The sequence below is a fragment of the Rhea americana genome, unplaced genomic scaffold, assembly GCF_003343005.1.
Source record: "Rhea americana isolate MKP2758 unplaced genomic scaffold, rheAme1 scaffold_159, whole genome shotgun sequence".
In the NCBI taxonomy this organism is placed as follows: Eukaryota; Metazoa; Chordata; class Aves; order Rheiformes; family Rheidae; genus Rhea; species Rhea americana.
This window is the reverse complement of record NW_028185694.1, coordinates 1,782,630-1,810,486: the sequence shown is the minus strand read 5'-3', so window position 1 is coordinate 1,810,486 and position 27,857 is coordinate 1,782,630. Positions and strand designations below refer to the sequence as shown.

General features: G+C 38.6%; 1 protein-coding gene across 5 annotated transcripts in view; it reads left to right on the top strand.

The window, feature by feature from the left end:
• The window catches only part of GREB1 (growth regulating estrogen receptor binding 1), a 105,222-nt gene extending 82,408 nt beyond the window's left edge, over positions 1-22,814 (top strand). For 4 of the 5 annotated variants that reach the window (XM_085299982.1, XM_085299984.1, XM_085299981.1 and 1 more), the window contains exons 22-33: positions 1,689-2,305; positions 5,013-5,115; positions 5,997-6,155; positions 8,861-9,003; positions 9,821-9,982; positions 11,562-11,766; positions 13,015-13,189; positions 14,138-14,356; positions 16,292-16,427; positions 17,174-17,374; positions 19,008-19,146; positions 21,059-22,814. In XM_085299982.1, coding sequence (XP_085156108.1) covers positions 1,689-2,305; positions 5,013-5,115; positions 5,997-6,155; positions 8,861-9,003; positions 9,821-9,982; positions 11,562-11,766; positions 13,015-13,189; positions 14,138-14,356; positions 16,292-16,427; positions 17,174-17,374; positions 19,008-19,146; positions 21,059-21,222 — 2,423 coding nt within the window. In that variant the 3' untranslated portion in view covers positions 21,223-22,814. The remainder of the gene's footprint in view (positions 1-1,688; positions 2,306-5,012; positions 5,116-5,996; positions 6,156-8,860; positions 9,004-9,820; positions 9,983-11,561; positions 11,767-13,014; positions 13,190-14,137; positions 14,357-16,291; positions 16,428-17,173; positions 17,375-19,007; positions 19,147-21,058) is intronic. The other variant, XM_085299985.1, reaches the window with a different exon arrangement.
• Positions 22,815-27,857: the final 5,043 nt, after the last annotated feature.

Here is a 27,857-nt window from a genome sequence, read left to right as displayed (position 1 = left end):
TGCTGTTTTTGTCTTACCTACCCCTCGCAATCTTCAAAGCGCTGTGGTTTCATCAAGGTTATTTAGCCGGAGCTGGTTATCCTTTGCAGTACTGTTTTTCTCTCTCCCTTGTCCTTGAGTTTTGTTAACGATTTGCAAGGTTTTTCTCACAGTATTTCTCTAACAGTAATGCACACACATGATTGTCGGATAAGAATGACTCAGAGCCGAGGGCTATCTCTAGATATCAACCTGTGTAGACATCTCTGTAGTCTAATGAAGAAATAGCCTGTGAATGGGCTAGATGAGCAGATGGTGAGGTGGACTGGAAACTAGCTGAATGGCAGAGCTCAGAGGGTTGTGATCAGTGTTACAAAGTCTAGTTAGAGGCCTATAGCTAGTGTTGTCCCCCAGGGGTCAATACTGGGTGCAGTCCTCTTCAACTGATTCATCAATGACCTGCATCTTCAGCCTCCAAGTTTGCTGATGATACAAAACAGAGAGGAGTGGGTGATACACTAGAGGGCTGTGCTGCCATTCAGAGAGACCTGGACAGGCTAGATTGCTGGGCAGAGAGGAACGTCCTGAGGTTCAACAAGGGTAAGTGCAGGATTCTACACCTAGGGAGGAACAACCCCATGCACCAGTACAGGCTGGGGGCTGACCTGCTGGAAAGCAGCTCTGCAGAAAAGGACCTGGGAGTGCTGGTGGACAACAAGTTGACTATGAGCCAGCAATGTGCCGTTGTGGCCGGAAAGGCCAGTGGTATCCTGGGGTGCATTAGGAAGAGCGTTGCCAGCAGGTCAGGGGAGTGATCCTGCTGCTTTACTCTGCCCTGGGGAGGCCTCATATTGAGTACTGTGTCCAATTCTGGGCTCCCCAGGACAAGAAAGCCCACTGGAGAGAGTCCAGCACAGGGTTACTAAGATGATTAGAGGACTGGAGCATCTGCCCTATGAGGAAAGGCTGTGAGAAAGGCCTGTTTAGCCTGGAGAAGAGAAGACTGAAAGAGGGGGATCTTATCAATGTCTACAAATACCTCAAGGGAAGGTGTCAAGGGGATGGGGCCAGAATCTTTTCAATGGTGCCCACCAACAGGACGAAAGGCAGCGGGCACAAACTGAAAAAATGGGAAGTTCTGTCTGCATACGTGGAAAACCTTCTGTACTGTGAGGGCAACARAGACCTGGAACAGGTTGCCCAGAGAGGTTGTGGAGTCTCCATCCTTGGAAATATTCAAAAGCTGTCTGGACAAGGTCTTGGGCAATATGCTGTAGGTGGCCCTGCTTGAGCAGGGGGGGTTGGACCAGATAATCTCCAGAGGTCCTTTCTAACCTCAAGCATTCTCTGATTCTGTGAATGCTTATTTTCTTACACTCTTTTAAACAACAATTTCAGTAATTTTGTGTTTGTCCTGTGAGGAAAGTATCTGATGAACACTTGACTCAATTAAGCAAGGAATTGATAAGGGGAAGAGAGGACAGGGCAATCACTGACAACTTTCCTTTGGAAGTCACTTATCATGTTCAGATAAATACTCCCAAGTAGTCCCACTAAGACTTTCTGCATGTGTAAAATTAAAGATAGCAGGAGCAGATGTGGGTTTGCATTATTTGATGGATACTTTATATAAATGATTTGTGTTTAACTGTGGCTGTTTACTGGCAGAGAAAGTTGCGCTATGTTGAAATAGATTTTTTTTTTTTTAGTTACAGCATTCTGCAGTGAGTCATCTCCTCCTTTAATAACAACAGGGGATACAACAAAATCCTCTCAGCAAGTCCTAAGCAGCAGTGCTGAAGAAAGTACAAATAACTCTGAAAGACCGAAACAGAAAGTAGATAAGGGGGCACAAACAATGATCAGCAAACACTTGCCACCTGTATCTGAACAACTGGATACAAAACAAAATATAAAAAATGCCCAAATTGCCATCACTTCTTCATCCTCTTCACCTTTCTCCTCCTCTTCTTCCTGCACTGTATCTACTCATAACTCCTTCATCCTACAGACCTCTCAATGCTCCATGACCAAAGCATCAAAACAGCCTCCCATAGTTTTCTTGCCCAAGCTGGTGTATGACATTATTACCTCTACTGACAGCAGTGGACTTCCAAAGTCATCCTCTCTCTTGCCTTATCATTCTGTGATGTGGGCAAGCTCTTTCCGTCCTCTTATGAGTAAAACGATGACCTGCACAGAGCAGTCTCTATACTACCGCCAGTGGACAGTTCCCAAACCAATCCATATGGACTACAATAACAGAAATGAGGGCAGGATGGACACCTTTCACCCTAGGAGGCTGCTGCTGAGTGGGCCACCACAGGTGTGTAATAAGAACAAGGTACTATCATTAATTTATTTTGTTTGATTTTATGATCGTCTCAGAAAGATTAGATTAATGATATTCAGACTTACTTGAAGTTTTTTTTTTTATTGGTGGAGAATAAATTGCATATATTTTATTTCCTAATTCTCTTCTAATAAATAATCTTCCTTTCTTTACAGTTACTATGAGTTCAAGGGCAATGAGGTTGTAGCAATGTTCTTCCTCTACCGGTCTCTTTATGTTAGATTAATGTTTTAAAAGATAGTAGGCTCAAGAGATAATTTCATGTACCATTTCAACTTATTAAAGGAGAATAAGCATTTACATTTTAAATAAGGAATGAAGATCTGCAAAACCAGCTTTTTTATGATTAATATGAAGACAGGAGTTTGAAATTAAGGCATTTTGTCTATTTTCTCTGTGTGGCAGACAGAAATAGAAGCTATTGTAAATAACATATACAAGAGGTCTAATCTGCATTTGCAGAACCATATTCACAAGACGAGGAGCTGATTGAAGAGTTTGTAAATTACCTTGAAATGACAGATGGAAATGGATATATAGCAATTATGTCTGAGAAAAGTGTCTCCTAGTTCAGTGCATATTACATGCTAAAAGTCTGATGTTTTGCTGAAGTTCTTGCTGAAGCATCAAGCATCAAGAAGTGAGCTAGGCAGAGGAGAGACACCATGGCAATAGAGAGTATATACATGGCATATGAAACTCAGAAGTCAGAGGGGACAAATCCAAACCCAGACAAAGACCCATGTTTCCAGTTATTGTAACATCAACCCAAAGAATTCATCTAAACACGGTCACTATTTAAGTTGCCATGTGATCCCCTTTTCTATGCCCATCCATTGCAAAAGGAAACTACATTTTGTTATTAAATGTTTTTATTCTAAAATAAATTTGGAGTACCAAATCATGCACTGCACCAACGATGAAAATAGAAATCAGACTAGTAAATCTTTGCAAGCCCCACATTCCTCAGTGTTCAAATGCAATCCACAAGACTGAGATTTTGCTGTCTTCTAGGATTTTCTTTTCCAAGTCTAATTGCATCAGACTTCTTTCTTCCAGCTTCAGATAGATGGAATACTTTCATATCATGAACTATTTAAGAATGTCTGGACCCCATGTGCCAGATCTACTAAGGCACTGGGTACTACCACATATTTGAGGAACCTCTTTCTGGGAAGAAGTAGAGCTGACTGTAGTAACAGTACCTCTCATGTACATTTTGTTTCAGGAATTGTAAGAATTACACATAATTCCAGGTTCCATCACTCTTCTAATTTGTTTGGAGAAGCATTTGCTTGCAGAGCRAACGGAGGATGTTAAGAAAATTACTTTGCTCAGAGTCCTTTCTTACCAGTCACTGACATTATTAATATAATACTAGGGTTATGCCCAGAGTCTCTGATTAGAATCAGCACTACATTGTGCTAAGCCTTTCTAAAGATGTGCAAAGTTACAGTCCAATCATGTATCCAGTTTAAAGTTTCTTTGGAGGTCTTCTATTTTGTTGCAGTTGGGAGATGGAGCATGGGCAAATACAGTTTTTTTTTACTTCAAAATTGTGCATATCCTGCTTGCACAATCTCTTTGCTTCTGCCTAACAATGTCTAAACAAACTGACTGAAAAGGTGAGCGATAACAGTAAGGAGCAGGACATTCTGCAGAGATGTGGAAGCTCTGATTATTGACATCTGCTCAGTATTTTCAAAAAGTGAAGATGCTCTCTGCAGTTCCATTTTGTCTAGAGATGTTACACATAGAAAACTATTATAAAAGGTAAAGATGTGCTTATTTTGGCATGCTACAAAATCAGTTTTTCAATTTTTTCCTTTCTGGAGTAAAATTTTTTTAGTAAATGAGAAGTACTTTTTCTTTTTCAAAATGTTTTTCTCAAAATGAACTGAGAAAGATGTTCTAAATGAACTGGAAATAAGATGTTCCTTTTCAGCTTGTCTTGAGAGACAGCGTGGAAATTATATTCTTATAGAACAAAGTGTGATCAAGTTTGCCTAAAATGTGAGAAGGTGCAACATTTTTGTTTCACTTACCAATAAATGGATCCAGGGAAGTGCGAAATAGCTGTTTAAGCCAACTTTAGGACTTTGTTCCAAAGTCAGTAGAAAGATTCTTGTCAGTCTTAATAGGCTTTACATCAGGCCCTACACCGGGAGTTAAGAACATCTCATCTGTMGGCAGACTGTGGCCCACGCTATAATTTCCTCTTTCCATAGTCACTTTTTTTCCCATTGTTCCTGGATAGCATGGAGTGTGCTAACACATGATCTACCATGTATATCTGAAACGCTTATCTGACTCTGAACAGGGAAAATGGTCTCTTTACTACCTTCGGWAAGCAACTTTCAAATGCAATCATCTAATATAAGAATGACAGGTACTGAACTTTGACAAAAACAAATGTTTACCTACTCTTGCTTCAGYTTCAAAGCCTCCCTTTCAAAGCACAGAACTGCTGAGTCTTAAAATATTTCATTTACACTTAGGAATAYACAAATATAGGAATATACATGCAGTGAATATTAATATTAATGTACAGCTTTGATATATATTGCAATAAAGTTATATTACATTAGTCACTGCAGTTTCCAATTTCCAAATATATGAAAAAGTAACAAGTTGAGAAAAGAAAGCTTATTTTTTTATTTTCTAATTTATGTATTTACAGATAGGAAAAACAGGTGCTTATCTGCAGTTCCTCAGTATTTTGTCCAGAATGCTGATTAGACTGACAGAAGTGGATGTTTATGATGAGGAAGAGATCAACATTAGTAAGTTCTTGATATAAAAATATTTGCTTCTGGAGACTGTAGAAAAATTGTTATGTTAATTTGAACAATAACTTGCTGATACATTCTGCACTTTTCACCTTTGATTGCAATTAATTTACTTTATTGAAATATTTTTAGAAAAGTTTAGTGTCATCTGTAACTGACACTAAAGATTATTTTATTATTTTACTCATCATTTAGAGTTTAGTCTTCCTCTCAGTCAAAAAAACCACATACCTCTTTTTATTGGAAAGTCATCATCAGCATTTATGTATATTGTGTTATTCAGCCATTATTTTTGAGTTTAGAATTAGAATAAATTTTTGTGGTGATCTTTATTAAAAAAAAAACAAAACAGTGAAATTCTGACTGATTTAGACCATGAGGAGCAATGTACAATCTAAGTGCACAAGATCACAAACAGRAAAACTGTCCCTGCTCTCTAATAGCTAGTTTTAATCTAAACTTCTTTTATTTATAGTATATTTCTCACTCCACTTTTTTTCCAGATGTATTGCTGAGGCTCAGCCTGAGTAACTAAGGACTGATTTACATTTTGAAAAAAMAATCCAGAGCAATATTTTATGGGATGTATGTAATTCAGCACTAAAATGCTGGGTCATGGTTCTGGGCTACCTGCTCCTGGTGGACCTACTTGACAAGGGCAGTGGACCAGATGATCTCCAGGGCTGTTGAGAGTCCCAGGTGGATGCTACCTACATGCCATTTGGCTTGGTCATCTGCTGGCTAGAAGCCATTTAGCCATTAGAATTATAGAAGAAAAAATTATGCAAAGCAATAGGTATTGCAAAACTATCTACAGTGTGGACAGATTTTAAAATTGTAATTCCATGCATTTTTGTTTTTCAATAATATCATAGACATAAAAGAAGAATCTGATCAATACTACCATCAACCTGGAGATGTGTGGCCAGATCTGGAAACATTTAAGAAGATCCCTTTTGACTATACTATCCATGATCCAAAATATGAAGATGCAAGTCTGATTTGTACAAAGCTTCAGACTATAAACAGTGAAGGTTAGAATTTGAAATATCTGGAGTGATACACATATACTTATTTATTTRTTTTTAATGCGAGAATTCCATTGACTTGAAGGATCAGAGTGCAGCTATCAGAATTACATTTGATTAAGGCRTATTAAGAAAAGATTTGAAGTTGGTTCGATGAAACCTCAGAGTATGAGCCTTACAATTGTTTTATGGACTACTAAATAATTTGTTTTTCATTAAAAAGCTGTGATCTAACAAAAAGATGTGTGTATTTGAATGTTTTTATGTAGTGGCATTGTCCTGTTTTGTAKCAATGAAATGACTTATGTGGGTAAAGTTAATTTTGTACAAAAAAAGTATTTTTAGATTTGGGTTATAAGGGTAAGGTTCATCTGCACAGWTTTAGATTTTAGCATTATCAAGGTGTGATTCAGGCCTCTTGACTCCCTTAACAGTTCTTAATGAGAAATAAGCACTTCTAAATTATGTTTTTCTCTTTTTAAAGTAGACACTTAAAATAGTTCAGGTGAATTGTGGATTAGATGTTTCTGTTTCTTTCTGTGGGGTAGAAAAGGCATCAAGCTTACAGGCAGGCTGATAAGTGAAAATGTCTACAGTGAAATAGACCTCTGAATATGTTCCCATATATAAGTCAGCTKGACATATGCAAGCCCTTGGGACTGAATAGGATGTATCCAAGTGTGTTGAGGGAGCTGGCCAACATCGTTTTGAGGCTGCTGTCCTTAAAATGTGATGGCTATTGGAGGAGGTTCCTGCCGCTTTCCAAGAGGAGAAGAAGGAGGATCCATGAGGTTACAGCCTAGTCAGCCTGCCTCAGTTCTCAGAACAATTATGGGAAATACCCTCCTGTAAAACATGTCTAGGCACATGAAGGACAAGAAAGTGAYTGGAAACAGCTAGCTTGGATCTATCACAGGCAACTGGATTGTTTTTATGATGAGTTGACTGGCAATGTGGACAAAGGAAGAACAGTGGTTTTACCTTGACTTCTGCAAGGTTTTTGACCTAGTCTTTTATAATGACCTCATAGCTTAAAATGGAGGCACATGGTTTGACAGGCAGATTATAAGTGGGTGGGAAACCAGCTGGACCACTGAACTTGAAGTGTGATAATGAGTTGTACGAGATCCAACTGACAGCCTTTTAATCATGGCACTCCTCATGGGTTGATAGTGGGGTAAATGCTGTTTAAGACTCTCATTAACAGTCTGATCAAAGGGACAGAGTGTAATCTCGGCAAGTTCACAGGTAATACCAAATAGAGGGAATAGTCAATTCACTGGAAGGTAGCACTGCCATTCAGAGCCTTGACAGGCTGGAGAAATGGGCTGATGGGTTCCTCATGAAGAAGTTCAACAAAGGCAAAAGCAAAGTCTGCACTTGGGATAGAAMAACCTTTTGCAGCAGTGCAGGCTGGGGCCAACCATTTAGAAAGCAGCTTTGAGGAAGATGGCCTGCTGATCTTGGTGGACAACAATTTGAATATGACTCTTCAGTTCTCCTTTGAGCTGATGGCTTACTAGACTGAGTAAAAGTGTAGCCAGCAGCTGAAGGGAAGTGGTTATTCTTCTATAYTTGGCAGCTACAAGAGCACATCTGGAGTACTGTGTCAAGTTTGGGTTTTTCCAGTACAAAACATTGACGTATGGGAGTGAGTCCAGTGGATAGCCACCAAGATGGATAGAGGCCTGAAGCACATGATGTATAGAGAAAAACAGAGAGAATTAAGTTTGTTCAGCCTGGAAAAGTCTAGGGAGGGAAACATCTGATTGCTGTCTTTAACTTCCTCATGGAAGACTAGAGACAAATTATTAGAGGTGCACAGTGTAACCACAAGAAGCAACAGACACAGGCTGAAAAAWTGGAAATTACAATTAGAGAGTAGGAAGATATTTCCAGAATAAGAGTGGTCAGACCCTGGAGCAGGTCATTCAGAGAGGCTGTGGAAACTTCATCCTTGATGATTTTTGAAACTTGACAGGACAAGGCCATGAAAAACCTGATCTAATGCTGAAGTTGGCCTTGCTTTTTAGTGCAGCATTGACTAGATGACATACAAAAGTCCTTTCCAACCAAAATTAGATTCCCATTCAAAGGCTACATGGCACCTGTGAGAACGGGTTAGCAGCCTCAGTTCACTTCTGCATAGGTGGGTGTCCTTATCAGAGATATTGTCATTAAATCTCATCTTTTTTCAGTCTCCTGCAAAGGAGAGAGAGACTTTTTTTTTTTTTTTTTTTTTTTTTTTTTAAATGTGGATTTCTGCTAAATTGCAGCAACACTAAACTTGCCAAGCTCCTTTCACATAATCTATGGTGATGTCCTTTACAGGATAACAAATGTGTATCATGGCAAGTTTCGTCTGGAGACTTTTTTATGTTTTATTGCCTTTGCAAACATTCAGCCAGTAATAGCAGCAGCAACAGTGACAGTTACACTAATCTGGCTTTGCTTATACCTCACCTTTATCTAAAATCCATACAGAATTATCATAACTGTGAACTTACAGATGTTTTTCTGAACTCTCCTTTGCTGTACAAAGCAATTTATAAAACATACTATGTTCAGAATGAATTCATAGTTTGTTTTGCATGTGTTTAATTATGCCACCATTACTAGAAGTTTATTACAGTGGCAGAAATGGTTCCTCATAAGGGAATAAATTCTGCTCTTGAATATATGTTACATTTATGTTGCTTGTTTTTTAATAGACAGATCAATGAGCAGGAGACAGGAGGATATGTATACACAACGTCAAACAACTAGGATGAGATTGTCCAAGTATGCAGCATATAACACCTACCATCATTGTGAACAATGTCATCAGTATATGGGTTTCAATCCCAGGTACCAGGTAAAGTCTTCCAAATTACTCCTTTTCATGTCAGAAACCCAAGCACACACCACCCAAGCCCAGTTTTTGTACACTCACACTGTCTATAGTGGTTTACAAGTTGTATGTGTGTAATCTATACTTCCACAAAGAGTTGATTTACAAATTTTATGCTTTTTGAGGTTTGTCTCCCTTTATTAGACTGTAGATGTGAGGATTTGAGAGAACTGTTCCTTGCCTCACTTACACTAACTTATTCAGTGCTGTAATCACCATTCTACATGTATACTACCAGTGAAAACTGATTTCTCAATAAACTTTTCTCACTGGGACTTTTTAACATTTTTTTAACTTTTTTGATCTGAGTAATAGCAAGAGTTGCTAATTCTGATAATGGAGCAGTGCAGCATAAGAATTCTATATATAGTGTATAGATTGGTATTACTCAGAGTAATCCTGCACTTTCCTGCCTTAATAGGAATGTGAGGAAGATGCATTAGTAAGGCAAATACTGTAGCTTTTATGTGTGAAATAGTATTTCTAAGCAGAGTGGTCTACAAGTCTGGGTACCATCAGCAAGAAAAAAGACAAAAGACAAAACTATACTAATTGTTTCAAAAGAGAAAACAACATTTTTTTTTTCTTTAATATGTTCTTTAATATGAGGCCTAGGGAGATTCACTTAACACTTAGTGAATTGTGAGGTAAAATATACTGCAAACAGTGAGTAATTGTTCGTTTTAGTAATGTTGTTAATGAGTCTGAACTATGCGGAGACCTTGCAGGAAATAAATTTGACTATAACCACTGGAATTACCTTCTTTTTTTCTGTCTTCAGCTTTATGAGTCCACTCTGCATGCATTTGCCTTTTCCTATTCTATGCTGGGAGAGGAGATTCAGCTGCATTTTATCATTCCAAAGTCAAAGGAACATCATTTTGTCTTTAGCCAACCAGGAAGACAGTTGGAAAGCATGAGGTTACCACTAGTCACAGATAAGGTAGATGGATAATTATGTTTTCTGTCATACATGGAAGAGAAACAAGACCACTTTTAAAGCTTATTAAAAAGTTTACACTTCTGATCTTGCTGTCAGGAGATTATGAGGCACTAAGCCTGCATTTTCTCACAGAAAGGGAGACATGAAGCAAAACCATCAAGCCACCAATAAAATATTTCTTTTGCTCATTATCCAGAATGAACAGTTTATACATTCTTATCTGGGGTAAAAGTTCTTTAGATATGAGTTTAAGATACTAAAGTGAGAATGATTCAGCAATGAGCCTCAGAGATGTGGTTGTGCTCATCAGATAGTTCACTAAGAGGAAGCAATTTTTCACTGTAGAGGGAGGTGCCAGAATATCTATCTTATTCTGCAAAAATGCTCAAATGTTTTCCTATAAAAATAAGGCTTTCACAGAAACTTTTCTGTGGATTTAAGACTGTCTGAAGAATCACATGGCCCTTGTAGAAAACAGTTTGTAAGATCATCCATCTAAGCAGGCTATGCAATCTCTGATGTTGGYCTTACTTATAAGAGGCACAACCAAGTTGTGCCTGGTTCAGGTTACACTGTTTGAATTATTGGAGAAATTGATGGAAAAATAGTAAGCGGCAGYAATTCTATCTTGGAGAAAATAAGCTTACAAAAAGCAATTACTGCTGATACAACCCTCCAGTTTTATGTCCAGCTCAAGTTTGAAATGGGAGAGCCCAGGCAGCAACACAGCTGCATCTGCGCCATGTGAGGAAGGAACCTCCTGCTCATCCTCCCCCAATAAACTTGTGCTTGACTACATAGTTGGAGCTATGCCTCAGGTCCTTATGGATTCTTTTCCTGCTTCTGTCACTCTCCTGCTATGAGGCTTTGCCAAATCAATTTATTCTTCCTTTGCTTTGTTGTTTGTAAAAGAATAAATGTTTATCTACTATAAAAGGGTGCTTGCAAGTTTGAAAGGTGCTATGAGATATAAACCTGGATTATAAAGCTCTTATAAAACATTTTTCTCCATGCACTCTAAATTACCCTTCATAGGACTCCACTGCCATCAAAACCACCATGTTTTTCTTTGGCAGTTTTAAATCTGCTTAACTGCGAGGGCTTTAGAGAAATTCCGTAGAGCAGTACATCTCCATCCTGGATCCTTAACGGCCTTAGTAGAAACCAGACTGACAGCAGTTGCCCAGATTGGAACAATCCTGAACGTGTGTAGAAACAGGGTTCTGAGGAGCAACTAGGAGGCACCTAATGAGTTTAAAGGCATTCAGAGTATGATCTTACTTCATATAGACCTAAATCCTTTACAAGAGCTATCCTTGAGGTGCATGTGTACTTGGCAGGTCAGCGTTAGCTGTCCTATCCAGTCCACTGCATTCTTATCAGTCAATTAAATTTAGTGTCAGAACTTGCTTTTTTCCAACTCTTATAAAAATTACTTTTTTTGCTATTAAGCTGATTTAAAATGATTAAGTTTCTCCAGTGTCAGGGAATCTGATTTCTACTAAGGTACTTTGTCTGTTTTGTTTAAACATCATGTAGTTTAATATGAAAACTCATATTTTTGTTTCTTTATTTACAGAGTGAAGATTACATAAAAAGTCCTACTTTTACTCCCACTACTGGGCGTCATGAACATGGACTTTTCAATTTATATCATGCAATGGATGGGGCCAGTCATTTGCATGTTTTAGTTGTCAAGGAATATGAAATGGCCATATATAAGAAGTACTGGCCTAACCATATCATGCTTGTTCTTCCAAGCATTTTCAACAGTGCAGGAGTAGGTAAGTTTAACAAAATCTTACAGGTCTTTACAAATGCAGATGCACAACTTGGGCCTTTGAGGTATTATTCATCAGTGAAATGTAAATGTACACTTCATAGCTAGCATACATGATCTGGTGATTCGGACTGGCTTTGAAAACTCAGTGAGTCACAGTCTAAGATGCAATTACTTAGTCCAGAAACAGTCATCAAAAATGAACTACAAGAATTACACCCTAGAAATACTTACTCTCCTCTATCGACTCTAAAGGAAATGGAGGGTGATTAACTCAGAGTTACCTACTCTATTTCCTTGTGGAAATAGATATGTTGTATTTTCAGAATATCTATACTTCAGAAACTGCACTTTTTTCTTTTTAACAAAGATGAGATAATGACTGTGCTGTGAACCTTAAATATGCCATAATACCTAAAAATCACATCATAGCCATGCAGTTATTGGTGCTTAGTACTACAGACCATTAATCACCACAATAATGGAAGGACTCTTTCTTCCAGACACAGTGTGTACATACGGGCCTTCCATAGGTCCTGTGCCATAGCTCCTAACGCTATGTGGATATCTCAAGTTCCTCAAACGGCAGTAGGCACTTCTGTTGAGCCAACTGAGTTATGCTCATGCCTTTTGCTAGGGAAGGGTCCTAGAGCATCTCATGAAAATGGAACATCTGCAGTTGTGAGGCCAGAAGCTCACTAATGCAGTCTCAAATGTGTGTGAGAGTGAACAGAGGTGGGAAGAGATTAATTGGTATAGGCAGTGATGTACTGATTATTGGCATCTCTTGCATAGTTTCTGGTAATATGATTTCTGTGAAATATTCAGCACCCTGCGTTCACTGATGGAACAGTTTGTAGCCAGCAGTAGTGCCAAATATTCAGTGTAGATGATCAGGGGAAATTGATCCCATGGTATTTGATTGGTCAATCAACATCTGTAGATGTTTGCACTGAGAGATGCCAGTAAGGGCAAATATTTGTCAATCAGAAAAAAAAAAATCAGTTACTAAACTCTTAAGACACTAATAAATCTTTACCACAGAAGTCAAGCTTCATTTTGCATGTTTCCCGGTGGAGTCCTCTAAGTCACTTGTTTGGCAATTGACAGAAAAAATTGTCTCTGATATTAGGTATTAATGAAATCTTCAGAGTTATGARCTCCTGAATATTCCCTTCAAAAGGCTTTCAAGTTAGAAACAAATAATTTCTGCCCCCACTTTTCATCTTATGGTTTATGTCCTTGGTTTCAGGTGCTGCACACTTCCTGATAAAAGAGTTGTCTTATCATAACTTGGAGCTAGAACGAAATCGGCAGGAGGAGCTGGGGATTAAACCCCAGGATATCTGGCCCTTCATTGTCATTTCAGACGACTCCTGTGTTATGTGGAATGCGGTCGAAGTTGATTGTTCAGGAGATAGAAAGAGGTAAAATAGTGCAATGGAAGGACATACACTTTTTCAGTTGATTTCTTTTAAGCTTTCACTGCATATCAGTTTTAAAATGCCACATTTGAAATATTACAACTTTTACCCTGTACAAGTAGAGAATAGTGTTTGCCTAACGAGATAGTTTCCTTAGATATCTGCCTTTGCATAACATTGTGCAGTAACTGTTGTTCGTTCCTGTCCCCTTAGGATTTAAGCGCCTTACAGCCTTTGCTGTATAGCTTGACTCTGGTTCTGTAGATAATCCCTGATATACTGGGCAAACACTAGCACTCACATGTACATTTTTAACAGGATTTTTCAAAGGAAGCTAAAAGACATATCTTCAGATTGGGCTGCTAACTTTCTTTGGCTCTTTTGTCACTTCTAGTCTGTATGCCTYCTTTATAAGTTCCTCAAATCCTCAAACAAGTGTTGTTATTTTCATTACCTTATTACATTACTTATACTAAGTGTTTTTAGGAATTCCTGGAACAGTGCTAAGCTCAGTGATGTTGCTATGCAGGATTTATAGTAAACCTTCAAAGACAGATAAGCTTAATGAAAACTTCTAAATTTACAGAGTTTTARGATGGATTGGGAGGATGTTATACTTTGCATTCAAGTTATGACACAAAATGAGCAATTACCCCTGTGGCATTTGGAACATTACCYAGGTAACTTTGAAAGTTTACAGCCTTGAGTGACTATCTTGAAAGATCCAGACTGAGTTTTGAATCTATCATTTCAGTCCGCACMATTATGAACACTAGCTGATTTTTGATTTTGATTAGAATGAGAGGTGAGAAGTTGCAGTAAAGTAGGACAGTATTGAAGTTATCTTRCTGATACAGTTGCTTTGGACTGTAGAGAACTCCTGTTCAGTTGAGTAAAATTCTGATTATTCTCTCTATATTTTAAATTTAAAATATTTCCTAATTATTGTAGTGACTATACATGGACTGAAAGGAATGTTTCTTTGAAGCAAATTCTGCRACATATTGAAGCAACTCCTAATGTCACTCACTATGCCTTAATTGGTATGAGGAAATGGGCCAGTAAAACAAACAGTGCTGAGATCAAAGAACCATTCTCCTGTTGCCACGTGCATGATTTCATCATGCTGAATGTTGATCTGACACAGAATGTTCAGTACAATCAGAACAGGTAAGTGAATCACTAGTATCTTCCTATAGAAATAATGGACCAAAAMGGTTAGGTTTACAGCAGGTCTTGTTGGCTTTTTCAGGAGATTGTTAATGTGATGCAGACAGATTTTGGTTTTTTATTGATAGTTCAAATCCTTTCCTAATCACCACCAACTGAAAGAAGACATTGATCTCCATACTTCCAAATAAATCAGTCATATTTGAATCGTAGGGTAGATATACTCTGCAAYATACCCTGAAGTCCTGGTCCACCGGCTGTCTAGGCCGATACACCAAGTGGCCTTGCATAAACACTGTACTTTCCTCCCTGCACGCTCACCTGGACTTCCTTCCAAATGAAACCAGGGTGCATGGGTGAATGGTGCATAGCCAAGCCTTGTTCCGATATGGAACTGAGCTTATAGCTGGGTTTCCCCCGAGGAGCAGAACACTGGGGCGTACTGCATGTGTGCTTTTCAGCGTGGCCAAAACCAATCAGAAGAAAGGAATAAGCGAACCCTGTTAACATTGATGATTGTTTCTCACATTCAGCTGTCTTCGAATTCCCAATTTTTCATTTATTGTGCCACATAGGATAGTTCAGATTTTAATATTGCCACACAGTATCACTGCAGTTACCAGGACAGTACTCACTAGGTACATCATCTCACAGAAGTTCGTAGACCTGTGTGAAATAAACTGTGGTTTTGGTCCCATTTCTGAGGGACAAGCAATTACTGCAACAGAGTAAGGTACATGTCACTAGAGGTGGGATTCAGTTATCTAAAACCAGGCAGGTAGTGGCACTTTAGACACCTTAGGATATGCAATATCCACCTGGGACTGACAGGTATGACATGAGATCTAAAGGAGATCTAAAGGATCTAAACCTGCTCCCATCCATCTCCTTGTACAGAACTGTGCTCCCAGGCTGTCTACCTGTATTATCTTGTGAAGCAGTATGAGGGGCTAATGAAGAGAATGACAGTGTAATAAAGCAAAGTGGTATGAATACAGTCAGCAATGCTAAAATGCCAAGAACGCAAGGCCACACCACGCATTCCCTGCCCATGGGTCTAAATCATCAGTGGCTCACCATAATCCTGCAGGTGGTTTGCTGTTGAGTTTGGAAGTATTATATGACATGTCAAGCTTTAGGTGGTAAGGAGGAAAGATGCATTTAAAAAAACACAAAGAAACCAATAAGGATGAGAAATATCCATGTAAATAATACTGAGACCAAAGACAAAGTTTTCAAAACAGATAATTACATTTCAAGTATCTCATTGATGTCCATTGCTACAGTAATTGGTAAGCTCTCTAAAGTCCAAACCCTGGATCTTAACCCAATGGTTCTACAATATCATCCAATTCACTTTGTAATATCTACATTCAGAATAGAGAATTGAGTCTGAATTTGCCAAAGGCCAAATACCAAGGTGTTTTAATGTAGCCAGTTTTACAAGTTTAACTTTTATTCTGTTCCATCTTATTTTTTAAAATGAATCAAGTTTAGCTCAGGCATGATTTGCCTCATTCTGCTGTGTTTATTCCTATGTCTCAGCAGTTCTGTTGTATTAAGAAATGACTCTGTCTTCAAAAAGTTTCGTCTGTGATGTAAGCTGAAATTATTTCTGTAGAGAAATATTGAAAAGATTCCTGGATATTTGTATTCTAAGAGAAAAGTGAGTAGTCAGAAACTTCTGTGCATTTGACAAATCAAATGTGGGGCCTCGTACGTGTCCTTGCAAGTCAAAGGAAGTAATTTCATTGACCATATTTGGGGTAGTCAGATGACTAGCTATGTGGTGGCAACTGGTTCGGGGGCAATATATTTTGACACCTGACCATCTCTCTGTCATTTCTCTGGTGTTGGTCAAAGATCCCAAGTTTTGTACTTGTCAGTGTGTAATAAGAAACATTGCTCTGAATAGCTATGGTTTTGTTCTTCCAGATTTACCTGTGATGATGTTGACTTCAACTTGCGTGTCCACAGTGCTGGCCTTCTCATCTGTCGGTTCAATCACTTCAGTGTCATGAAAAAGCAAATCGCAGTAGGAGGACAGAGATCCTTCCATGTTAAGTCTAAGGTGGGAACTGAGAATTCTGCTTCATTGTTGTTAAATTTCTGGTTGGCTCTGAACTCTGTAACACGGAGAGCTGAGGTATTATGGTGCACATCCAGTTGCCAGTAATAGGGTATGTCTGCCATGTTTTGTTTCTTTTTTTTCCTGAAATCCACAATATTCTTGGTATAAAGAATCATTTAACTTTAATCTTTTTCCTGTAAAATTGTTGGAACTGTATAATGTGGTGTTTTTTCTTTTTCTTTTTTTTTTTTTCCCCCAAGCTTGGTAACCATTCGCTATGAGTTTTTATTTATAGCTAGTGATTTGCTCATCTTTATGCCATTTCATATTCAGGAGAACTTTGTGTTCAAAGCAGAAACCTCAAACACTCTATAAATACCAATATAATTCCATGAACATCTGAAACTTTTTTGGTAGTAGCTATTTTTTTTTTTTTTTTCCCCAAGCTTGGTAACCATTCGCTATGAGTTTTTATTTATAGCTAGTGATTTGCTCATCTTTATGCCATTTCATATTCAGGAGAACTTTGTGTTCAAAGCAGAAACCTCAAACACTCTATAAATACCAATATAATTCCATGAACATCTGAAACTTTTTTGGTAGTAGCTATTTGGCTGAATAATTTTACTTCTTGTATAGATCTTGGATTTGTAATATAGAGACGTGTTTTGTACAAACCAAAATTCAGATAATTAGGATTTGATAGATCAGGATTGATCTGTACCACAAATATTTTTTCCTCATAGGTGTCTGACACTCCAGTTTCAATCTCACCTGCTCAGTACATTTGTGCTCCTGACAGCAAGCATACCTTCTTGGCAGCACCTGCTCAATTGCTCCTTGAAAAATACCTCCAGTATCACAGCCATCGATTCTTCCCTCTCTCATTGAAGAATTATAGCCATCCAGTGCTATCTGTGGACTGTTACCTTAACTTAGGACCACAGGTACTGAATGAAATAATCTTCAAGCAGTTCTAGGAAACACATCRCCTACATTTTGGATCAATTTTCTGATGCATTCCTTCACAATAGTTATATAGCCTTCAAAAAAGCAAATATTAGATCACTATAATGTTGAAATTAATTAATTTMCAAGACTCATATGGATATTGATTATTTGAGGCTACAAATAAAGTACACAAAGAATGATACCGTAGTTGTCATAAATACTAATATAAACCAGGGATGGTATTAGATTCTGAATTAACAATGCATTAGAAGAACACATTTTTCTTTAAGGACTGTTTCCTTAATCTGTTATAATTTGGCCCTTTCTAGAGCAAATTTCTCCCATAAATTGTTTTACAAATACTAGCTAGTCCTTAGAAAGCACTTTAAAATACAAATGTCAGTTTGCTTTTGGCTGATAAGCTGATGAAGAGAAGTAAATGCCAAGACACACAGTCAAACTGAGAGAAGCCAAGATTAGAATTTAAGAGCTCTTGGCTTTCACTAATCCTTTCAGATCTAAACCCAGAGTCATATTTAAATTCAAATGCAGGTCAGATAGAAGTGTGACATTAAGGCGGTGGTGTTTGAGAAAGAGGAATTTTTTTTTCCCTTCCCACCTAAATTGAATATTAAATGAAATTCAAACTTATTGGACTTATTGATTAACTTAACTTCTTTACTAAAATAATTGTGCAATGGCCTTCTCATCTCTGCTGCTCCCAGAACATTTTTAACATATCTTTTAATTTCCTTTCTGTCTGAGCTCTTATAGGTCTAAATTCCCATCATGCTTACATAAACAAACTCTATGGAGGGGGCATCATTCTCTTACTTTCTTCATCCATTACATCCTTTCAGCTCTAATCCATTCAGAACATGAAATGAGTTCAATTCAGTTCTTTAATTGTTACATGAGCTGGAATATGGTAAAACAGGATTGGAGGAATATGCATCCTGGACCACAATCTCAACTGCTGTGAGTCAGCCTTGCTCTATTGAATCATGATGACTTATGCTAGCTGGGGATCTGCCTCAACTGTGTAGTACAGTGGCACTTTGGAAACAAAGCCTTGTATGGAAGGTAGACTGCTTAATCTGAAATTTATAAGTGCTTAAAAAAGTGCTATAAAAATTCCTTGTTCCTAGTGGGTTTGAGGAATAGCCACAGAAATAAAGTAAGTAGAGTGCAGGAAACCTCATACATTGATGCATGCTCACAACTACTGACTTGAGTAATTCTACTCTGGTGTAAATGAAATTAGACATTTTTAAATGGTTCTTTTTAGRTAAGACTGTGCAGTTACTATATTTATTCTTGTGTATATAAACTCTTGTGCTAGGCATGTCACAGAGTTATAGGTGTGAGCTACTGTAGATTTCAAACCTTATCATATCTAAACCTGATAATAATAATAGTGATAGTAGTGATGACTAATATATAGTTATGAACACTGCTCTCTTAATTAGTAGAGGGATATTTAGAAAGGAACAGTACAGATCACAACAGCTGGAGCTGGAAAGCTGAATTTGAATCAGGTACAAATACCGAGAGCTTGATGTGAAGCCCCAGCTAGTACTTTTGTATAGAAACCTGAAGATGATTTTTTTTTTCTCCTTTACCAACCAGATTGCAGTTTGCTATGTGAGTTCCCGACCTCACTCTCTGAACATTAGTTCCTCTGGTCTGACATTCAGTGGTCTCCTGCTGTACCTCTGTGACTCCTTCGTTGTAGCTAGCTTTTTGAAGAAGTTTCATTTTCTTAAAGGTGAGCTATAGTTTTATTATAGAGAATTGACTTAGGCTGTGGCAGCCAGCAACCCAAGGAGAGGACTTTTTTTGGTTGTTATCTGTGTATAAATAAATAAATACACACACACACACACACACACAGAGTGTATGTATTTGTATTTGTTTTTTGTATGTTTTGTTTGTTCCACACTCCTTTGATGTTGGATTATGCTGGGTCTGCACTGTTGTAAGTTGCTATATAATAATGCTCCAAGTTCTGCAGGTTTCCAAGTGGTTAGGCAATGTTGGGTCATTATGCCCAGTGTATACGCCTTACTCCTTACCTTATGTTTGGAAACTAGGTATTTAGCTTTATGCATGAAGTGTTGCTCATTGTGCTCTTGCAGGTAATGTTTTCTAATTTTCAAAGAAAATGCACGATGGACAAGATTCCATCAAAATCTTTTTACTATCTCTGGGAATAAAAGGTCAATATTTATTCCCAATAACTAGTTTCTCCAGGTAGTCCTGATGTAGGGTCGGTGGTCAGCCCTGGAAACAACGAATGCATGTGCATAGCAGGAGGTCACACTGCAAGCTTCTCTCAGATCGTTCTCCCACCATCCTAGGTGTGCGCTGCTCTAAGGATTTGTTTTAGTCACAGCCATAAATGTCACCGGAATAGACATACCTTTGCAAATGCCTTATTGAAACAGGTAGATTTGTTATAAAATGCTGTTTTCTTTGTTGCAATTAATATAGTTTCATGCAGATAGGTATAGCAAAGTACAAATTAGGATTTGAACAGATTTCACCTGCTCAAGCTAGTGGAGCCACAAGAGTGCCAGGGTCTATTCTCATTCTGGAGCAATTTCCATTTTTTAGCCAGCCTATGGCTTTTCTGACAAAGCTATTAGAGTAATTGCAGTTGAAAGCAGTGCTTTTGTGCTGCATTTTTTTCCCCAGGTGAGTGATCAGAGGCCATCAGTTTCATTTTGCGTAAACCAGTAGATTTTTATAATGTGTAACACAAAGTGTATTTGGGATTTGSTCTTCTGCCTTTGTAGTATACTTGACCTTCTAACCAGCATTAAACAAGCACAATGTGACTTTCTCTCTTGTTTCTTTTTATTATAGCCTGAGCTCTTTCTGTCTTGGGCATTTCCTCCTACCTTACCATCTCTCTTTCAGAGTATTGAATGATGGCAAGTTAATTATTTCACCTAATTAAGCACTTTTTTCACAAGCCAGGAAATTATGCAGGCAAGTTAAAATGTTATCAACCTGCCATTCACATGAAACAGTTACATGTTTTAGATATTGCTTATTAAAACATGATATTACTTACTTCAGCATTCTGGACTCAGCCATGTTCACGTTCATACAGATGTGGTTCTTCTTTGGTAGCACATTAGCTTACCAATCACAAAAGTGCTTAAGTTTGTGACTGGTTTTAAGGACATATTTAGACCACTTCTGGTCAGCAAAGCACACAGAGCTCAATCAGACATCCTGGTGACCAGCTTGTGGCTTGAGTGCTTTGCTGAGTGAAGGTTTAATTCAACTATGTAATGATCAATATGGTTATAACTGCAATGGATGTAGGGCTTTATCTTGTTTTCTGTTAGGATTCATCACCACCTCCTTAGATCTACCAAACAGATTCACCCTTCCTCATTTCAAAGGGTGAGGAGTGTGTTGTTAATCTTGCTAACTAAATAAATACTAGATACTTAAGGTTAGGCAAGAAGACCTTGGTAAAAAAGAGTTGAATGTAGCTCTCCTAAGTCACGTGTGAGTGCCTTAATTTTATCTCCAGCGTTGCTCTAACTCCTGTTTTTATCTGGTGGAAGTTCTACATGCTAAGAACCGGGGGGGATCTTGTTGGTTTGGAGAACAAAGGTGATATTCACACATTTTTTTTTTCTGTTTTTTTACTGTTTGCTTAGGTGCCACCCTGTGTGTTATTTGTCAAGATCGCAATTCTCTTCGCCAGACTGTTGTCCGGCTAGAGCTGGAAGATGAATGGCAATTCCGACTGAGGGATGAATTTCAGACTGCCAATGCCAAAGAGGACAGACCACTTTTCTTCCTGACTGGACGACATATTTAACAGAAAGCAGACACATTTCCTGAGAAACTAGAAAAAAGGAGTCTAATTGTTAGCAGCTCAAAAAAAGACCTTTGAGAGGTTCTGCTTTCTGAACAGAAACAGGACAGCTTTCCATGGTTTATTAGAATTATATTTAATCAGTCAGTTTGTGCTTATATTTCCAAACACTGGAAGTGACTTTTCTATCTAATTGTCTGAAGGAAGCAATTCTTGATTCCTGGAAGAGAGGCAGAAACTTATTGGAAATTATTTTGGATCAGAAGAGAGATCAATAAACATACTTCTCTTGTGAAAACAAAGAGCACACACAAGTTTATAAGTAAGAGTTTTAGAAAACTTTTTGTACATTCTAGAAATAGTAAATGTAAATTTAGGAGCAGATTTTGTTTTATACAAGTCTTATTTATCTAACAGTTGGCACAAGATGACAGAAATTATTACAGTCTAGCAGTATACTGCTACTGATTGATCCCGTTGGGCTTTTTATGTGAAGGTATGTAAAGTATATTTCTTATATGATGAGAGCTGAGTTGGAACCTTAATTTTTGGARCAGGTGCCACACTGCATAATTTACCATTCAGGAATCTTGTGAWGGGATTTTATTTATATGTCCAGTTTCCTTAGCATAAGGAAGAGAGTCAAAAAAGTAGACGTAAAAATGAGATCTGAACATTTAAGCCCRCAAATGAAAATTTTGGGGACAAATWAAGAAACTAAATGGTGRGACTGTCCTGCAAGTGGCCTACTACATCTAATACACTGGTGTTTTTGGCTGCTGATTAAATTGTTGCACTGGCTGCAAACCTCAAGCAGGGCCCATGCAGTCAAGACAGCAGTTGARATGGTTCTGAAGCCCTCCCCAAATATGCCTTCTGGGGCTGTTTTCTTGCCACGATGCTTCAAAAAAGCAAGAAGTTGAGACTACAACTTTGAGGAATGTAGGTCGAAATCTAAAAACATGTTCTAGAAGTGCTCCGGGCAGCACAGTATTTTGTACAGTGAGCTGTTAAATGTAGAGTTTATCCCTGTTTAGGTTTATTGAAATATTCTCTGAGTTGCAAACTTCATGCTTGTTTTATAGACTCAGTGTTACTTTCAGTCAGAGCTGGCCATGCTATCCAGGTGCAGGAGGCATGGTTCAAGATATTGCCAGAAGGCTTCTAATATACGGCAGGCCTTTCTGGCTGGATACACCAATGATAAGATCATATTTTATGCAGATAAGACACTGATAGGTGGCTGAAAGCATTACAATATTGGCTTTGTGATGGAAACATGAATATGACTGTGCCAAAGAGCTGATTTAGGTTCATTTTCAGGGAAAAAGTAAGTTCAATAAGTATGAGAGACTTAGATTTCTATTTTCAGAATTACTTTGCTGTAAATCAGTGTGCTTTTATAGTTCATTGTTCATGTTTCAGAGTGAGAATTCTCTTTGTTTAAGTTTTGGGAAGGAAGGAGGGAGTTGCCCTGTGTAAATAATATCACCTGTGCAGTTTTCAACAGCTGGTTAGCTAATTTAAGCTTTTTTAAAGGAATGCAACATTCATGTTTAATCCATCCTTTATAAATAAAGTTCATACTGCATGGACATCTGTGTTTTTGACATACAGCAAAGTTGAGCACACTTTGGTAGGGGAAAAAGTGTTGGATGAAAGGAGCGAGTATGATTAAGGAATGCCCTGAACAGGTCGAGGGGAAATAACAGTACTGCTTAATAGCGTAATGTATACTGCAGTCTCAAAAATATAACACTGTTTAGAAGAATGCAGGATTAAAGACATAGGGATTAAATCTCCCTTTCTGTTACCAAATAATTTTCACTAAGTATTTTAGCTCTGTCTTTAAATATGCATTTTCTACAAGAATCATCCTATAAACTGAAAAAACACCAGATCTATTTGTTGCATTAAAAGCAAGAACTTGGTCAGTTCTATTTTCATAAATGCTAGCTTTGCACGGTGATATTTCTTTGACTGTTAGCCGTAATTTTTAGAATTGCCTTCAGTGGAAATATAGGGCAGACTTTTAGAAAAGGAAGTGGTAGAGAAAAGAAGTACTGTTCAGCATATCTGTAAATAATTTCATTATTTTCTATCACTGTTTGTAAATATCTAGTTTGACTGCTGAGATACTAGCAAAGCAGACAGAAATAACCACAAGTCACAGGAAGCAATGTGTGTTTCCCAGCAATATTTCAAACACACCACTGTGTTGGGAAAATCAATTTGTCTTTTCAGCCTAAGCCCACGTATCTCCCCATAAACTCACYGACCAATATGTGTTACAGCACTTCTCCAGGCAGTACGCTGATAACATTTACCAGTGCGGCTACCAAGGTTCTTCCACCCTGCCTGATACTGTGTAGGCTTCCTACCATTTCATGGGGTTGCTCCACCATGCAGCCTCTTCTGTCCCAGGTATTGTAGTTGTGCTCAGCTCTACTAGCCCTGGCCAGATCTTTTGCAATGATCACAAGCTCGGAGCTTTCAGCTAAATATCTGTGAGATGAAAAAAAAAAGAAAAAAAGCATCTTCCTGTTGTTCCTTTTCTTTCTTTCTTTCTTTTTTGGAGAACAATTCACTGTACTTGATAGCATGGTTGCTGGTATTCAGGCAGTCTAGAGTCTACAGTTGGATGTGAGCAGATCATTTATTGTCAGAAACACAGAGGTAACTGTTAAACTATTCTGCAAGAAAATTCTGAAACTAATATATTAAAAATACTTATAAAAGGCTTTGACATGCTCAGGCAGAAGTATAATGAAAATGMAAAATACATAGCTTTAAAATTTCCTGGCTGGACACAATCACATCTCCTGTAATTAAATCATTACAAAATTTTGGAATTTCAGCAGCTAAAGAAAATGGCCTACTTAAAACATACAGTAACTTGAATTGCTCCATATACAGAACAAATGACCTGGGAAATACCTTAGAAGTAATTATAGCAAGACATATTCAGTTTATTGCTGCTATGAGGCTATACTTTAGCATTCTTAATCCAAAACTGTTCTCATGTGTCAAACCACATCACTATATTAGATGGAAACAATAAATCCTCATTTGAAGGATCACTAAAAGACATCTGCTTCAACATATTCATTATATCAGTTCACCTCTATGTTTCTCAGTTGTTATCCTAAAAATTGAGGCCAAAKAATATAATAATTTTAAAGAATAACTTTATACTTCCCTTGCTCACATAAAATTGTAGTTTTTCTGCAGAAGGTGTGTGGATGAGTTCTATAGCAATGCCTGATATTAATATGACTTTTTTTTTTATGAATTGCTATTAAGTGATTGACAGTAGAACAACAAATATAATAAAAATGATTGCATAGTTATATTTAAGTAAACAAAGATAAGTTCATTTTTTGAGAAYTGCCCTGCTTTTAAAGATACTTTAGTATTTATACGCCAACATCAGAGGCCTGGGAATTCATGAGTCTTTGTTCTGCTGCATTTTGGATGGGAGACAATATTTGCAACACAGAGGCCCTCTCGTGGTACTCATTTTGAGAGCAAACTTAATACCAGGTGTAGCTTGTGCCTGGGTGCTGCTGCATACAGTCTGCTTGGCCTAGAACAGTCTGTTTGGAAGAGACTCCGAAGCCCGAGTAAGCAGCAGCCTGTGCTTAGCCTGCAGCCTCTGTGCTTCGGGAGTCTTCGGGATTCAGAGCATACAGGGCTCCCTGCTCCGGGAGCTGTATGCTTTGGGAAGGGATGATGTGGGATGTTCTTTGTCCTTTCTCTCTCTGAGAGACAGTGGAAGATCACCACTTAAATTTAATGAAAAGGTAGAAAAGTTTACGAATGTTATTCTAAGAAAGACAAAGTTTATATTAACTTTATAAAATCGAGTCCTGTGCAGAAGGCCAATGCACCATTTATTTTGCAGAGATTTAAGATGTTTAGTAACAGACAGTAGATTTCAAGTATTGATCCCTGAAACTTTACAAAAATTATCTAAGAAAACTTCAGGGAGTAAACACTGCAAGAAAACCCAGGGCATGGAAAAACCTTTAATTAAAGAGCATCTTTGTTCACTTTTTCAAAATACTCCCTTCTATAGCCTGCTTTCTCTGAAGCATTATCTTCTTGATTTTTCCCAGGGGAAATTCAGCTCTTTGATTCCCCTTAAGCTCTCAGTGTTTCTACTCTTTTCCCTCAAAATAAATTGAACTTTTTTTTTTCTATTTAAAAAGAATCAAAGAAGTCCTTAATCTCATTTTTCTTTCATGTAGGCTCTACCTTCTCTAATGCYTTCTGTGCTTGCTGATTTAGTCATCCACTATTATCACCTGCAGATAGTATTGTTAGCATGTTCTGTGTTGTATGTCAGAGGGTGAAGTATTTTATGATGCAGCTTCCACAAAAGACAGTATCCAAATATAGAGAAGGTCACTGGGAAGGTGACATTATTTCCCTTCTATCATCTTCTCTACACTGTCAAGCCACTCCTCACAAGTACTTAAGCCCTAATGTCTGGTGTTTGAATAGCATGGAGATTACAGATGATCTGAGCACTGCAGGATGAGAGGTAYTTCATCCTTCTTCCCTCATAAGTGCCTCCTGTTGCAATAGGGAACGTACAGATCTTGGCTCTCACTCTCTATGCCTAAAAGCAGCTGCTGAACATTGATTTAGAGAGGGCTGCTTTTAACTCAAAGTTATCTGCAATACTCTGGTGCGTGATATGCACCCATACATAGAGAGGGACAGGTAGAAGTCAGATAAGCAGCCTGAAGGAAGGGTTGGGGGAGAGATACATAAGGTGGAAAATGGGCAGCAGAGGACGTGGGGGGCTATGAATGCAAACGGCAGCACAGGAGATGTCAGGAGGCAAGTGGGCTCCTGGCTGTGGTGGGAGATGTTTGCAGGAGCGTGAGGCCCCTGGGCAGGGACTGTGCCAGTGTGACAGCATCAAGGTCCCTGGTGGGGAGGATGCAAGTGCTGGCATGAGTGCCCCACTGAACAGGTCCTACCCATCTGCTGGAGGGCCCTGGCTGCTGGCCCAGCTCTGCTGGCTGTGGGGCTGGGGACAGGGGCAGAAAGACTCCCCTCCTTCCCAGGGTCTGGGCATGGTGTTCCCCAACTGCTGCTGTGGGGCCTGCAGCTGAAATGACTGGGCTGGAGCTGTATCTCAGAGCAGTCGTGGACTGCAACAGCCTTAAAGACTGACCTCCTGCTTGCATCTGCATGCCATGCCACCGCTCGCCCAGTGAGYGCAATCGCAGGCACAGACACCCACTACAAAGCCTGTCTTCACTCTATGCACAACCCATGCTCGTTCTGCCACCCGAGTCATCCCCTCAGCAAAACACCCTCCTTCCTCCCACACTGCCCCCACAYCCTACCTGCATGGCTCTGGGGCCACTGGCACTGCCAATGCAGTAGAGAAAAGCAAAGACTTGCTCATGTGTTTAATCTTTTTATACCTCGTCTTACTAGTTCATCAACATCATTCTCACTGCTATGGTGGTTGTGCAACATTAAATGAAATCCATATTATTATTTCCTTTTTCCTACTTGCTTAAGGACCCAGCTCTTTGAAGAAAAGTAAAATTGGTCAAGTACATCCTCCTCCTGTTGACTTCCTTCCACCCCTTGTCCCTGATCTAGTTTTCACCTGAAGAAATACTCCACGGTCCTTGGTCATTTGCAAATGCTTTTATAGCATTTCCAGTCCTGTTTTGGGAGGAAATAACCACATGTGGGTCTGAAGGACAGCACTCAGGGAGGTTTTAGGCATTACGCCAGTTCCTGAGACTGCCCATTGCTGACATATTATTCAGGAACAGCGTGATGGTACATCGTTAGTCRTATCACTCAGATATGACAGTGGGACCTCTGCTCAGTGAGGAAAAACTTTGAAATCTGTTACYGCAGTTTTAAGAAAAGCTGCTTCATATGCTGATGCAGTGTTGATGAACATTCACAATGAARCTGAAACACTTGATTTAGATTTACATAATATACACCGAGGAGAATTTCTTTGAACATAAACTTTGAAYACAGTGAGAGCAGCCTTCTGACAAAGTGTGTGCCTTTAAAAAACAAATAAGTAAAAAAAGCTGAGAAGCTATAGAAAAGAATTGTTTTAGTGGCTTTGTTAACAATAACTTCTAGTGTTACTTTTGCTTAGAAACAACAGGACTGATATGAAAGTGGATTTTTATTTGTTAAAACCTACTGGGATGCAGTAACAGTTTGGAGAACAGTTGTTGGATCAGAGGGTATTGCAATAACCATCGGGTTAATTCTGTACCATATGATGCCTGTGCAGGAGATCGTTTTGCTGGGTAATCAGTCACAGAGTTTAGAACCTCTCTTTGGTGATGGGGCCTTTTTTTTCCTATTTGAACTTAGATTATTGCTGTAAATACTGTTGGTTTATCAGCCATGTGGTTTATCAGCTGTGGCTGGGCAGGAACCACAGGCGTCAGTGCTGCCTGGCACCCTGGGTGCTACCGTGGGGCTCAGTGCAGTACCAGGGCTCTTCTGTTCTGTGCCCAAAGCCACCACGTGGAGATCAAAGGTGCCTCTTCCTGCTCCCTCTGGTGTGCAAGGTCTCTGAGCCAGAGGAAGGCCATGACATCCACTGGCACATGAGAAACCTCCCTAGCTAAGGG